The following is a 14,715-nucleotide window of genomic DNA, read 5'->3' on the forward strand; positions in this document are numbered from 1 at the left end:
ATGCACATTAGTTGTAACGTACAAATGTGGTTGTAAGCATGTGGTTGTAAGCATGTTCTCCCTGTGCAGTTGTGGAAACTTACCAGGTTCACGCTCACTCCTTGCTCTTCCCCTCCAACATACTGCAGCTGAGAGCTCTCCTGTGAATAAATTGAAAACTCTATGATTGAATGCTGACTATATTATGATTGTAGTTAAATTGTGAATATGAAGATAGTGTCCTCTCCCACTCGCTCTTGCAGACTTTCCCTACCTCACGCCATATCGAATACACACAGTGTCTGTGTGTGGCTGGAATCACATTCAGAACCCCTTCCCTCCTCCCGGATAACACACTATGTTTTCAGTTTGTTTTTTAAATCCAGTGAATCCCTGCTGTGTAGGCTGGTTATTTGATATATAAAGTATGGGCCTCTAAGTAATGTGGCAAATGTTAATGAGCTTAGTCTGGTATTCGGTTCAGATGAACACAAGTCAGAGCACAGTGATGGAGAATGTCCTGGTGGCTCGCTTGATTGGGTTGCACTTTATCCCCGTCTTGGGAATGTTTACCTGCTTTCATTCATTTAGCTGAACCAGGGTTTCCTAGAGGAAGGGTTTAGCCCTGGTGTAATGTATCACTGAGATAAAATCACCCTTTGTGTAAAGATTTAGTTTGTAGATCCTCTCTGATTACTGACTTTTAAAGTATTTTTTAAAAAACTCAACAACAACCTAGAAAGAAACCAGTCGACGATAGTGCACATATCCAAACACAGAAACGGGCTGATAGGTGCAATGTCTTACAAAGAGATCTAGGTATTTATTTTAGCTATTCAATTACCAAAATAGGCCATACAAAACATAACATAAAACAGTCAATAACAAAATGTAGACAATATTTAGCAGGATCTGTACTATATCTTGTATTTTACTATTATGCATGTTAAAACTTATATATACTTGCATAAAATTTGTAAAATTCCGGAAAATGTATCACCAAAACAAATATCATACCATAAGATAATATCAATGCATATTGATTGTTGACGATAGCAAAGACTTCAAACTTAAGTATCAACCTCACATCAAGAATGATTTTTATGGCTGTGTAGGTGCACTATGTCTGACAATTTTATCATGCATGTGTGTTCTGCATGCATGTGTTGCATGCATGTTGTAGCACTGTGCTTCTACCCTAATGAAAACCCCTAACAGAACTCACATAGCTGGCATCCACCTCTATCGGTCCCTCTTCCTCGCTCTGGCTCTCGCTCTGGCTCTCGTTCTCACTCTCCCTAGAGCAGCCTGCAGGAAAACATTCAGCAGAGCGCTTCTCTCTCACAGGCTGAAGGAAATCTGCTGCTGTGGATTTCTGCAGGGATGCTATGGATTGAAAACGACCAGAGAATATGAAGACGCACAGTAAATAAAGAAGACAGGTGCCTCCTAGTGTTTGGTTATTAAAGTCCTCTGGTTACTTACCTCCCTGGTGGATGTATGCGATCATGAGCATTAAGGTCAGCAGTGGGACAGCCATGTCTCTCTCCTGTCCAACTGTCTCTTGCACTTCAGTGTGGTTACCCTGGCCGTCTATGCAATAATGCTTAGTTGCCACGCCCACTATCAGCCTGCTACCACGCTTAAAGGGACATGGTGTAAGACTTAACACCGTTCATCTACATGTCCATAAAGATTGATGAAATCTTTTTTTGTTATGTGAAATGATACTCAATAAGCTAACACTAAGCTTGTTAAATAATACAAATAACACAGCATTTGCTTTGAATGAACAATCATAGCTAAGGTCAATTGAGAAATGTTGCAGAAGGAAAAAGTCTTGCACAAAGACTGATATTTATATTCTATAAGCTTGGTGCGTGTGCGTTTGTGTATAGAATAAAGATAGAGTAGGGACATATAGATAGAACTAGCCGAGGTGAAAGTGAGAATATTAAGTTGGCTACTTCTCAAATGATGCTAGGATAATTTCATTACAAATGCCCGAATATAAGGGGATACAACAGGGACACTGAATAAGGGGTTGGGCGTTGAATAGCATATAACTCCTCTCCTCTTCACTCGTTTGATAATGGTCTAGGGCTTGAAACGTCAAATTCTGCTATTTAGATTACAGTTTATCTTGCTATTTGTTCAAAATGCTTTATTTAGACTGTAAGACTCAAATCCTGTCATACAATATGATTGTCTAACAAACATAATTCGATTTATAAAATGGGCTTGTCATGTGACCTAAATAGCAACTACCACATCAACGTGTCTTCAGATCCTAATAATCCACAATTCAAAATAATGGATCAATAATCCACAATAATGTACAACCACCGATGTAAATTCATCAAAACCTATGTTGCCTCTTCATTGTCTTTTATTTGAGCTGTCTGAAAGACAAATGTTAGTGACTTAAAGACAATGATAACCACGGTAATTGTGGCTATATTTGTATTTGCCTTCCTCAATTTGAGCCAATAAAAACAAAGCAAACATTTAGGTGGCCGTAGTAGGACAATGTTGTGAGAAGATGTTGCACTTCACTTGTAATATGGGGATAATGCTACTGGTAGAAGTGGGAGGCATTTGCAGCATCACCGCACACTACAAACATTTGTAGGTAGAGTTAAGAGTCAATAGGGTATAATATGGTAGTCTGTAAATGTTTTTGAATTTAGATTCATGGTATAACATGGTATAATATGGTAGTCTGTAAATGTTTGTAGGTAGTTTCAATTCATGATATATGGTATGATATAAGATAGCCATTTGACTACCTTTAAGCGTTGCTTGTATATCGTACCAGTGTTGTGGTGGGCTTTTGCACCATGCCATTTGTTTCTGTATAAACTGTTCAAGAATAAAGAGTCATCAAAATTTATAACAACTAGGCTAATTTATTTGAATATTAAACAACAAACATACAATAATCAGAGGTCTCAGATGGGTGTTCGTTCTGTGTCTCTCTAAGAGCTCCGCAGGTCCAATGCATCGGCAAAAGCAAAAAACTTCTTATACTTGTCACAGGTCTTAAAAATGCTGAGCACAGCTCTGCTCCCCAATAAATCTATTGCATTGGTTAATCAGATGGTAGTAAACAACAGATGGAACTCCTTGTTGTTTCCCCTTCATCATCCAAGCCCTGTTTAACATTCCTTGTACAGTCCAGCCACCCTACCTGTTTCTAGTGTCATTCTTGTACCTGGGATAAACCGGTCACAAGGGAGCAGGGATCCCCTTTATGCATGCTTCATCTTGATGAGAACACAGGAAACTTGTCCTATTGGTAAATGTAATTCGATTTGATCTTTAACAATTGCAATGTGAAGTCTCATCTGTCCTAGACGCAATATATCTTAAAGAAATTGACAGGACAGATGTCATAAAGCGGGAGACGTAGCGGTGCATTATCGGTTGAAGCCTTTGACCATTGACCAACCCAAGGGGGTCAGGGTTAAAGGATAATCATCAAATGGCAGTTAGAGAAACAGTGTGTGTGTGTGTGTGTGTGTGTGTGTGGATGATAGCATTTTTTCTGAATATAGCATTGACAATTGCTATGATGAATCAGTAAACATGGAGGATCAATTCCTATCCAGGTAGGGGGGAGCTATTCCAAATGCGTTTCCGCCATCCTTATGCTTGCACAATCTTGTGCGAGCATAAGGATAGAGACTCTATATGAGTCAATAAAAATAATTAAAATGATCACTGTGTATCATTCTCTAGTTCTACTCATGAGGAGACACAGATTCAAAACACTTACAATTCATGTTTTCTGTTTATTTATTATTTCAATTGTGTCATCACAACCAATTTGTATAAATTCTCAGATTGAAAGGATTGGTTGCACTAATTGAAGTGCCTGTTGGGCCCAAGAGTGTTGCCAAAGTGGCCCAAGGTTTTGGGCCAGGATCAGTTATCAGGAGGTATAATAATTATTGTGTATCACGACCACCATGGTCTAGGTGGCACACTGAGCTTGAGGGTGCACCGTAGAGCTGCATTGTCCAGCAAGAAAATAAATGGAGCTGGATTGAGGCTCCTTCCCACAAGGCAACTTTTAAAGTTTGTGCCGCCTTCGGCAGTGACCACTACATGACTGGGGGATCTGTCTTTCCTTGCTGTCAGGTCGCTGGTCCGCACTAGGAGGAAACATGCAGGGTTGTCGCGGCCATGCAGGGTTGGGGGGCAACGCAGTATGGTGGAATGTGTTGGTTATGAAATGGGTCAAACCCAATACACACACGTTGCTGTTGTTGTTACGAAGATCAGATGGTCCCATAGGTGCAAGCAAGGTAATTGCGGCTCATTGACAATGACCATTTAGGGGTCATGCAATAAATAGTAGCATTAATAGGCCGACTGCTGGTTACTCCCGATGAGTCTTGACATCATCTTTTGCACTTTGCCTAGTAGATAGAAACGTATGCATAAGTACATGCCACGAGGGTTAGACACGTTAATAAAACAGGCATTCATATTTTTGACAGGATACATATTTCACAGCTTTAATTTTGGTTATAGGTCCCTATACCAATAGCCCGACTGAAGACACCTACCATCCGCTTAGATGAGGTGCAGCATCAGGTGAGCCTCCGTTCTGTCCAGTACCTAAAAAACAACTTACTGATTAGAATACGGTATGTGTGCACCGAAGTAAAGTAATGAAAACAATGCTAATGCGTTGATTAATGAGAGACACACGTACCTTGTCTGTAATACATATCATTCACTGTATTGCCGTAGATTTTCCATGCGAAGTGGATAGCTATTAGGCTCAAAATTAACCAGCCAAGTAAGATTTTAAATATGGACACTCTCATGTCATTGGCAAGCCAGTCTTCAATAAACTCCGACAGAAACGAAACACAACTATCTGCCATACGGGACAAGAACTCAAAATCCCAAGACTCCTCCATCGTATTCGGTTATCGTGCTGGGCTAAACGCCAATCAATTCATCGTCAAATGTACGACCATTATTTGTTGTTGTTGGACCGGAGTATCACCAGAACTCCCGTCAACCCTTTGACTCTTCTTCTGTGACTTTCAAGGAATGACATTACCTTTTTTCTGTTGCTGCCACCTAGTGACCATCAACACAGGCTGTTGGAGATGCTTCCTTTCAGGGTGACACAGTGGGTGCATTTGATGACAAAGTGAAAATATATTTTTGGTGTATTCATTTGTATTCAACCTGCCTGTAATTAAAATTACCCCAATAATCATAGTATCTATTTTATTAATTTAGTATAATGATTGCTTTTGATATTGCTATTTGCTTGTGTATGTTTATGTTATGCATTGATACATTTTAGGTATCTAAGTTAACCGAATGATGTTATTAAAGAACAAGATTTTTAACCACAATGACTAGGTATGCCGGACACTAGGGCCCAGTTTTTACCTTGGCTCGACACCAGGGGTCAGTACAGACCACAAATAACAGTTTTGAAAGGGTTGTTCGTGTTCATCGTAGCTATTGTGTAACTTTATTTGCTAATCAAACCCAGTCAGTATGCCCATAGAGAAATGGCATTCAACGCAACCTAAAAGCTAGGCGTACCAAACTTATTTTCTCACATTATTAGAAGCTTAGTCAAAGCACCGGCAGTATACACTGTGGCTGCACTGCTCCTTTGGATTAAACGTAGAGGTCAAACAGGCCAACTTGTGCACTTACAATAAAGTTGATTGTAATTCGAATGTATTGCCATTATATCCATATAATTGGTCTATAACGCAACAATTATACCTCAAATGTGAGGGGAAATACAGACATTTAGTTTTAGTAATGGTCCTAGGGAAGTTTTCTTATTTTTCATGTGTATCTTTCTTGGAAAAAACTTCCTCACTTCCGCCTTTCCATTTTTGGACTAAGTCTGGGAATTTTCCTTATTGCGGCGGGGCGATGCTTGTTGTGGGGAAAGTCGTGCGAATATACTTCATGGACTATGGATGGCTGGAGGCGGAGACATTTCCATGACGTGATCATGAATGTCTCGCGATAAGTGCGAGAAACTCGGTTTTATAAACCCGGTTGCACGTTCAATAGCCCTGTCGTTCGTCCTCAGTGTAGGATAACGAAGTTATCTCTCTCCTCGGATTTAGTGTTTTCAAGATACTCTTATCAACTTGCATTTATAACTGTAACGATATACATTTGTTACTTCAAGAAATTCCCAAACCATTATTCCCGTTTTAGCGAAGGTCATCCGAGGTAAGTGGCATAACGTTATTCACCTTTCCTTGTAGTCGTCTTCGTAGAAGGTATCTTGGCTAAAGTAAGGTTGGATAACCATAGGTCAACACAATTTACTATCCAAGCGGTACTATGTGAGTTCTAGGGACCCTAAATATACACACATCTAGCGCTCTAGAAAGGTGAGCCTGGTTAAATGTATGAATATGGGCATGATGCGCTGCTATCTTTTAGTGTCGGGGGATATAACGTTAGCTAGAGGTGTGTTTGTTAGTAATGCTAACCTTACTTAAGTCCTACATTTCTTGCCGATGGACTTCATTTATCCAACCACTCTCGCACTGCCTATATAAGTACTCATTGCACTCCGGAAATGAGGATACCCGTGTAACGTGAAGCAGACGTAAATTAAGGGTTGTGACATAATTTGTGAAGGGTGGGAGATGACGTGCCGATTCCCTGATTCCCTCAAATTCCCCAAACTTGAACTTTAAAGTTGTTGTTACATTTGGGAATACTTTTCTACAACAAACTCATTTTAGGTTCAGGTCTGGGAAATTGAAGGACCTCAGTTACGGAACACACTTGTTGAAGGGCTTAAACAAGTTTTGAACAGTGCTTATTGCTCTCTGCCTGTAGTTCCAAACAAAATTGTTCCCATGGAATGTGTGTTTCCAACAGCCCCAGAAGAGTAATGTATGGAAAACATAGATTGTTTTAGTAGTTGTCAAATATTGTATATGTCTATTTTATAAATGAACCCAGTTCTCTGCTTAATACAGTTTTTTTAAAATGACTATCAACATTTATTTTTATTTTACCCCTTTTCTTCATATCTGTAGGGTCGTGGACAATCAACGTCAAGTTTGTAACTGAATATGGATGTGGTAGTGCGCCGTTGTCCGTTCCTCTCCCGCGTTCCCCAGGCCTTCTTCCAGCAGGCCAGGAAATCTCTGGTTGTGTATGCCCAGAAATGCCCAGTCATGATGGATATGGCCTCCAAGCCACTAGCCCCATCGGTGGTCCGATCCATGTGTTCATCCACTTCACACCTTACCACCGAGTCTGTCGTGGCTGCAAGTGAAGGTAAAAATAAGGGAGTTTTTCCTTGTTGACGTAATCTCGGCTAGCTACATCACTCAAAAACAGGGTTGTATGGCGTGACCACATTGTTTGCGAACAAATTAAGAAATGCATTTGCATGGATACAGAGCTCTGATATTGCCCAAATATCTGACCAAAATCGATCCATTTTCCTAAAATGTTTTAACAGAAAAAAAGTTTTGCTAAATTTTAAATATTGAAATGATCGAGTAATTCAGTTCTTGCTCTAACTCTTTTCTCTTGACCTGCTCCCAGGCTCCAAGCCGGACAAGAGTTCCTTTCCTGCCGGCCACCCCATGCCACCCCCTGGCCAGGCTGTAGGCACCAAATGCCCCTTCCTTGCTGCTGAGATGGGACAAAAGAACAGCAGTGTGGTCCGTGAAGTCAGCATGGAGCTTCAGGAAGATGTGGAGGAAGTCCGCACTTTGCAAAAGGGTGAGAACTTTAGCTTTCCATTAAGTTTCCGTCAGACTAACAACGTATATTTATTTTTCCGCCAAAAAGCTATTTGCCCTGAATATTAGTCAACTAGTCACTAGTTGTTATTTATTGTAATGTATTCATTACTTTGTTAAAAAATGGTCCCGGTTCATACACCATGAATTATTTGATAAAGTGGTTATCTTTGAAGTCCCCTATATTTAGCCATGTCTATGCTGATTGCTCTCGCGTCGTCGTTTTTTCTAGATGTTTCCCGCGGCCAATTGCAGCAGCAGTCTCTGACCGGCCCTTCCAAGTCGGACGGTGGCAGCTATGGCTCTCTGATGGCCACACTCATGAAACAACGGCCCAAAGGGGTCTCGCATCTGCTGCAGGATAACCTCCCAAGCTGTACGTTTTTTTTTGCGTCAGTCTTTCTCACTCCACACCATCTTAAAATTTCTTTGCAGTAATCTTTTCTCTAATAGTTCTGAGGAGGCTGATGAATACAAAAAAATACTCAACGATATTATCTACATGGCAATTTCACAAAAAGTGTAAACATAAAACCTAAACTTGTAGAGAGCCGTGTCTTCATGTTTGACTGAAGTTCTTCTCCCCTCCGGGCCACAGTCTCCAGCTTCAAGTACGATGAGTTCTTTGAGAAGAAGATTGAGGAGAAGAAGAATGACCACACCTACCGCGTGTTCAAGACGGTCAACCGGCTGGCCCAGTCGTTCCCCATGGCCAACGACTACACCGCTTCCCTAGAGGACAAGCGGGACGTGTCCGTGTGGTGCAGCAACGACTACCTGGGCATGAGTCGACACCCACACGTGACCAAGTCCATATTGTGAGTGTCAAAAGAGGGTGTTTTTGTCGTTTAGACCTGTTGGTGCTCGCCCGTACTGGTAATCAGCCCCTTGTCGCAGTAACACCTCAGTAGTGAGAACAAAAACAACTGTGTGATTATATGGCAAGGAAACTATATTTACTTGCCATATAAAACGTTTGTTTCAAAGCTACTGAATAGGTTAAAGTATTTATATTTCTTTCTTTTAGTGTCACACTAATGACTAGTTCCAGTATATAACTCTTATTTAAAAAAAAAAATAATAACTAAAAAAACCTCTTTCCCCACTTTGATCCTATCCTGTTGACCAACTCCAACCTGTTGAGCTTGATCTGAAACTAATCTTCTCATCTCTCGTGTTGCCAGGGAGACGCTGCACAAGCACGGCTCCGGGGCCGGGGGCACTCGGAACATCTCTGGGACCAGCAAGTTCCATGTGGAGCTGGAACAGGAGCTGGCCGACCTCCACCAGAAAGACGCCGCGCTGCTCTTCACCTCCTGCTTCGTGGCCAATGATTCAACGCTCTTCACCCTGGCCAAGATGCTACCTGGTCAGTAGAAATCCTACCACGTCTTCAAAGTGCAAGCATAGCATACTTCCAACAGGTCCCCTGGAGCCTGCGTTGTCACAAGTCGAGACCTACGTCCCTCCTTTTGTGTTTATTTAAATCCAGTTTCTCCCAGATTCGGTGTATATACATTACAGGCAAACAATATAACCATTTGTCAGGGAGAAACCTGAATCTCTGGATCCTGAAGTAACCCTGTCCACCTCTTCCCAGGTTGTGAGATCTACTCGGACGCAGGGAACCACGCCTCGATGATCATGGGCATCCGGAACAGCGGGGCGAAGAAGTTCATCTTCCGCCACAATGACGTGGAGCACCTGAGGGAGCTGCTGCGGAAGGGAGACCCCAACAAGCCCAAGATCGTGGCCTTTGAGACCGTGCACTCCATGGACGGTGGGTGGAGGCGTTTGTGTTCAAGTCAAATCTAATGTTGTGGTAAAATTCATCTTATTTTGTGTTGCTTTCTAAACAAAGCAGTGGAAACAAAAAGGCCATCTTCATTGTTGACCCTTTTGCTCCATTATAATATTTTTTTATCAAACTCTCCACCCTCTTTCTCGTCTCGTTGCGCAACAGGTGCCGTGTGTCCGCTGGAGGAGATGTGCGACGTTGCGCACGAGTTCGGCGCCCTGAACTTCGTGGACGAGGTCCACGCCGTGGGGCTCTACGGCGCACGTGGAGGCGGCATTGGCGACCGCGACGGTGTCATGCACAAGATGGACATCATCTCCGGCACTCTGGGTGAGCTTCTGCTTGGACTGAGAGTGCTTTTCATGCAGAGTCTCGTGATATTTTTTCAGCCTAGGGTCTAAAGTGTACACTTGCCCTGCATCTTTTATTAGAGAATGTATGTTTTATGTTCTAAATAAAATGGGTTAATCACAGAGCTGGTAACCCAGTCATGTTGTGTGTTGAGAAACTCAAGCAGCAAAACAACCTGATCTGGCTATTATGCTGGGGATTAAGCCCTGTCTCTGTCACTCAATACACCAGGGCTCTGTGTGAAGCGCGGCTCCTGCAGGGGCTCTTCCCCTGTTGCTAGGAGACGGGGAGCTGCTGTTCTGCTGTTATTGAATTACCCTCTGCCCGAAAGCATCTGTTAAAGCCAGATGGCCATTTATCAGGGCTGTAAATCCAGGATCCAAATTAATGTTTAGATTTTTACCTGCCAGGGTGAAAAAGTAATCCCCAGCCAAGCAATTGTTTAAATCGGTTACTCTCAATTGTTCTACCTGCCAAATGGTCAAATGTACCTGCCATTGGCTGGTAGCAGGTGTTGATTCTGTACCCTGCCTGCAGCTCTAGAACTAAGTACTGTGTGCCTATACCGCCCACAGAGGGCTTGGTGGGGAAAAGGCCATTTGACTAGCCCGAACACGTTAGTTCGACTTCTGACAAATAATATCCTAGGATCATGTGTGCATACTGGGGTACCATGGTGGTTCGTCATTATCAAACTAGTGGTGTTTCCTATTGGGAACTTCTCTCAACCTAGGGTTAGGGTAGATCGGTAACATTTAATGGTACCAAACAGGGTGTCATGGTGACGTCAATACTTGGTATGCTGCATACTATTGCCAGTCCGTGAGATTACAAAGCAATGTTAAGAAGTCACCACCCTGGGTAATTCCACTACATGCTTCATGTTGAGTCATACCATTGGGAAAAGCGAAAGGCACAATGTCCACCATTTCCTGCCAAAATTTGAATGTGACCAAATCTTTTATAGTTTTTTTATCGATAATCATTTTAATTTCAACAACAATCAATCTGAGATCTATTACTTTGCGGACCCGACTCTTTCAAACAGATTGTGTGTTGTCCCGGCAACGTCGTAAAACAGTTTGCTTCCATATCTCCTGATGGACTCCCCCGTCGGCGCATCACTCAAGAGAACGTTCTCTCTCCCGCTCCTCCTCCATCCAGGCAAAGCGTTCGGCTGTGTCGGCGGCTACATCGCCAGCACCGAGGCCCTGGTGGACGCCGTGCGCTCCTTCGCCGCCGGCTTCATCTTCACCACCTCCCTGCCCCCCATGCTGCTGGCCGGCGCCCGCCAGTCCATCCAGACGCTGAAGGGAGCGGAGGGCGTGGTGCTGCGGCGCAAGCACCAGCGCAACGTCAAGCTGCTGAGGCAGATGTTGATGGACTCGGGTCTGCCCGTGGTGCACTGCCCCAGCCACATCATCCCCGTGCGGGTAAGAGAGTCTCCACGACCAGGGCCTAACAACAACCCGATTAGAGCTGGAATCGGATGGTGTGTGTGCATTGACACAATGGTCGCCTTGCCAACGGTTGAACAGCTAATGTGAACATGTCATTTCTGGGGCTTTATTGGTCACAACGAGATATAGAAAGCGGCGGGGAATTGGGAAAAATGTATTTAATTTGTTTTGTTTTTTTTGAACGGATTGAATGCAAACGTATCCTTCTGTTCTTTTGGCAAATGATGGATGTGATGAATGTAAAGAAAAGATTGCGTCGTCCTTTACATTTTTGGTCCAACACATAAAAAAGTAGCCAATGTAGCCATGCCGTTTGCAACCAGCCCTCAGTACCGTGGATGATTATGTGCACAACACATGCCCCCTGCTGTGTCGGGTCCTCTCACGCCACATGTGTTCCTGACAGGTGGCTGACGCGGAGAAGAACACGGCGATGTGTGACATCATGATGAGTCGCTACAACATCTACGTGCAGGCCATCAACTACCCCACGGTTGCCCGCGGCGAAGAGCTCCTGCGCATCGCCCCCACCCCGCACCACACCCCCCAGATGATGAACTACTTTGTCGGTACGGCAACACTGGGTGTCTTTCTACTAGGGTTCGCTCGAGCTACTAGATTCTGTCCCCATCAATGATTACAGATGACTTATTAGTATGGCTACTGTTGGGATAGGTTTGATGATTTGCCCCCCGTGTTGGCATTATGATCGAAGCCCGGATTTGACCTATTCAGTCATTTAACAGACGCCATTAATCCAATGCAACTAACTTGGTGTTTACTTTATTTTGAGATGTAAATCAGTAATGAACTGGAAGGAGTTTATACAAGCCACACACTAGGGACTTTGGAGATTTAACCGAGAATCTATTAGTGTTTTGCTGGGATTCACACCCTACCCATCAGACTATTCGGCCATATTTCCTATTCATCATTATTTTGTTGTTGTAAAAACCCCATGAGTAAATATCTGTCTGTCTCCTGGGCGTTACAGAGAAGCTGGTGCAGACCTGGAAGGAGGCGGGCCTCGAGCTGAAGCCCCACTCCACAGCGGAGTGCAACTTCTGCCAGCAGCCCCTGCACTTTGAGGTGATGAGTGAGAGGGAGAAGTCGTACTTCAGCGGGCTCAGCCACCCCATCTCCGCCTGCGCCTGACCGGGCGCTGCCCGATGACGGCTCCACTCATTCCTTGTCAGTCATCTAAATATATAATCGTCTCCCTGAGTTGTATTTCAGATGAAGAATTTAAAGATGTTCTATGGTATATTATCTATATGCTCTATATTATAAAATAAAGATTACATGATCTGCTTTCTTGGTGTCTGGGTATTTTCTATTTTGATAAATATTTGGTTTGATTACAAGTCAAGGTATGTTTGGGGTTTAGAAAGGGTTGGATGTTCTTTTGAATAATGATAATAATTTATATCTGGCTGTGATGGAGAGATGCACATGTCATCTTCACAAACAGTTTTTTGCTTGTCGAAGTATGTTTTTGACACGTCAAAAAATTTATCCATGCGTAAAAAAAAAAGCCCCACATGTATGAAAAAAATGTCAAACATGTGGCGGTTATGTCATAGATGCTTCATTTCTTCAACCTTAATGGTGGAACGAGATGCCAAGCAGCATTCGCTTAGCCACTAGCTTGGATTCTTTAAAAAAACATTTGAAGACATCACTTCTCCTAGTATTCCGTTTTAGAGACTTGACTGATCCAGCTAGATCTAATGTCCTTAGGTCTAGCTGGATTAAATATGCCCTTATTTTTTATATTTTTATTTACTCATCCACTTTTCTGTATTTTTTTTTACTGTATTCTGTACTTGCTTGCAAGTTTTCAGTAAGACCACATAGAATGTCAGCTTTGGACTATCTTATGTTTAGTAAACGTTTAATTTGATTATCATGTTGGGTTGATATGTCTTCATTAATGTAATTTCTACTGCTTGTCAAATATGTTGTGTGTCGCCTAGGAGAAAGGCATCTGCCAAATTAAGGTAAAATAAAAGTAAAGTAAAGATGCATTGTTATCATTTTCATTGACAAGGGACATCCTGAATTAGAGGTAGAGGCTTCATTTTACTTTACTTTATTTTTCCTCGACTACCAACATGTGTAAAGATTGGCTCATCTTTCCCCACTCTCTCCTACAGGACACTCGATGACGGCCAATTTTATGTAACATGCTGATTGTTTACTATTGACCTTGAGTCTAATATCCATGTATCGTACTGTGTGACCTAGACCACAGAAGCCATTAAACCCTACTTGGATCACAAGCAGTTAAGACTGGAGCGTTAGAAAAAAGGTACATCATTCAAATCAGAGTCTTGGTAAGCTGGTTGTTTATACCATTGACCCGTAAGGAGAAATGTATGTTTTTTCTCTGCTGTTTATCCATTGGGGAAAATGTATTGTTCTACCTTGGAGCTATTTTCTTTTTTTTTTGTAAACAAATGTCTGCATAAACCTCTGTACTATGATCACTTTTATTAGGTCTGATAAAATGATGAACATATTTACTCTAGGCAAACCAGCTCAAGAGAAACCGGGGTTCATCTCAGGGCAAATCCAAATTAAATGATTCTCTTTACCAGTTTGTGTGTGGCATGGCTTTTAAATACATGATTCTCTGGTTGTTTTTCCTGCCCAGATGGTCAAAAGGGGAATATGTTTGTTATATAAAAGGGAAATTGAGCTACTGACCAACAAACCCTTGTTTGACAAGGGAAATAAGCTTTGCCCCCATTTCACTAAAGAGGTCGGAAATAGTAAACACACTTTCAAGTGCAGACCTTGCATCCCAAACAGCTGTTACTAATTCAGGATGTGATGCTCACTGTGTCTAAGAATGGTTTTGTCTCTCAGCCAATTCATAAGAACACTTCAGGCTTCATAAGAAGAGGACCTCTGTAAATGTCACAATGTTGTTTCTCAAGAGTGCCAACTGCTTTATATCGTTCATTTCGCCATTGCGTGTAAAATGGTGCTCCGGTAAATGAACACATATCACTTGTTTATTACAGAAGACCGTTGTGTTGTCTGCAACAATTGTGTGGTTAGGTAAGGTGTTGGGTTACTATTACTTTCAGTAACCTTCTGGCTGAATATGCATCAATCTTGATTATATTTCTAGGGTTTGTTGTGATATTGATATCAGCAGTCAGTTAGTGCATAAAAAAACGGTTTCCCATATCTCCACAGTAATATCCACAATAAAGTATAGTATTTATATTTAATAAAGTACAATTATTACATTGTTACACAAAATATTGACAATACTTCTTTCATAGAAACTAATGATACTGTTATTCAGCTACAACTGTAAATCCCATAATTAAAAGGTGAT

The 14,715-nt window shown here is 42.1% G+C and overlaps 2 protein-coding genes and 1 long non-coding RNA gene across 3 annotated transcripts; 1 reads left to right on the forward strand and 2 right to left on the reverse strand.

Annotated features, from left to right (window-relative positions):
• Window positions 1-3,759: 3,759 nt before the first annotated feature.
• tcta (T cell leukemia translocation altered) lies at window positions 3,760-5,046 on the reverse strand. The gene is made up of 3 exons (XM_060069563.1): window positions 4,703-5,046; window positions 4,554-4,605; window positions 3,760-4,403 (listed from the first exon to the last, which is right to left on the reverse strand). The coding sequence occupies exons 1-3, from the start codon at window positions 4,911-4,913 to the stop codon at window positions 4,364-4,366; spliced, it is 303 nt and encodes a 100-aa protein (XP_059925546.1). The 5' UTR covers window positions 4,914-5,046; the 3' UTR covers window positions 3,760-4,363.
• Window positions 5,047-6,013: 967 nt separating this feature from the next.
• Window positions 6,014-12,674, forward strand: LOC132470515 (5-aminolevulinate synthase, non-specific, mitochondrial-like). Its single transcript, XM_060069190.1, has 11 exons — window positions 6,014-6,213; window positions 7,038-7,281; window positions 7,555-7,734; window positions 7,987-8,130; window positions 8,353-8,572; window positions 8,939-9,123; window positions 9,355-9,534; window positions 9,718-9,882; window positions 11,068-11,336; window positions 11,770-11,932; window positions 12,358-12,674. Exons 2-11 carry the CDS (start codon window positions 7,074-7,076, stop codon window positions 12,516-12,518), a joined length of 1,875 nt encoding a protein of 624 aa, XP_059925173.1. The 5' UTR covers window positions 6,014-6,213; window positions 7,038-7,073; the 3' UTR covers window positions 12,519-12,674.
• Window positions 11,221-11,721, reverse strand: LOC132470516 (uncharacterized). The gene is made up of 2 exons (XR_009528659.1): window positions 11,414-11,721; window positions 11,221-11,382 (listed from the first exon to the last, which is right to left on the reverse strand). It is a non-coding gene; the product is annotated as an uncharacterized LOC132470516 (long non-coding RNA).
• Window positions 12,675-14,715: the final 2,041 nt, after the last annotated feature.

This window comes from Gadus macrocephalus, chromosome 13 (assembly GCF_031168955.1).
Source record: "Gadus macrocephalus chromosome 13, ASM3116895v1".
Classification (NCBI taxonomy): Eukaryota; Metazoa; Chordata; class Actinopteri; order Gadiformes; family Gadidae; genus Gadus; species Gadus macrocephalus.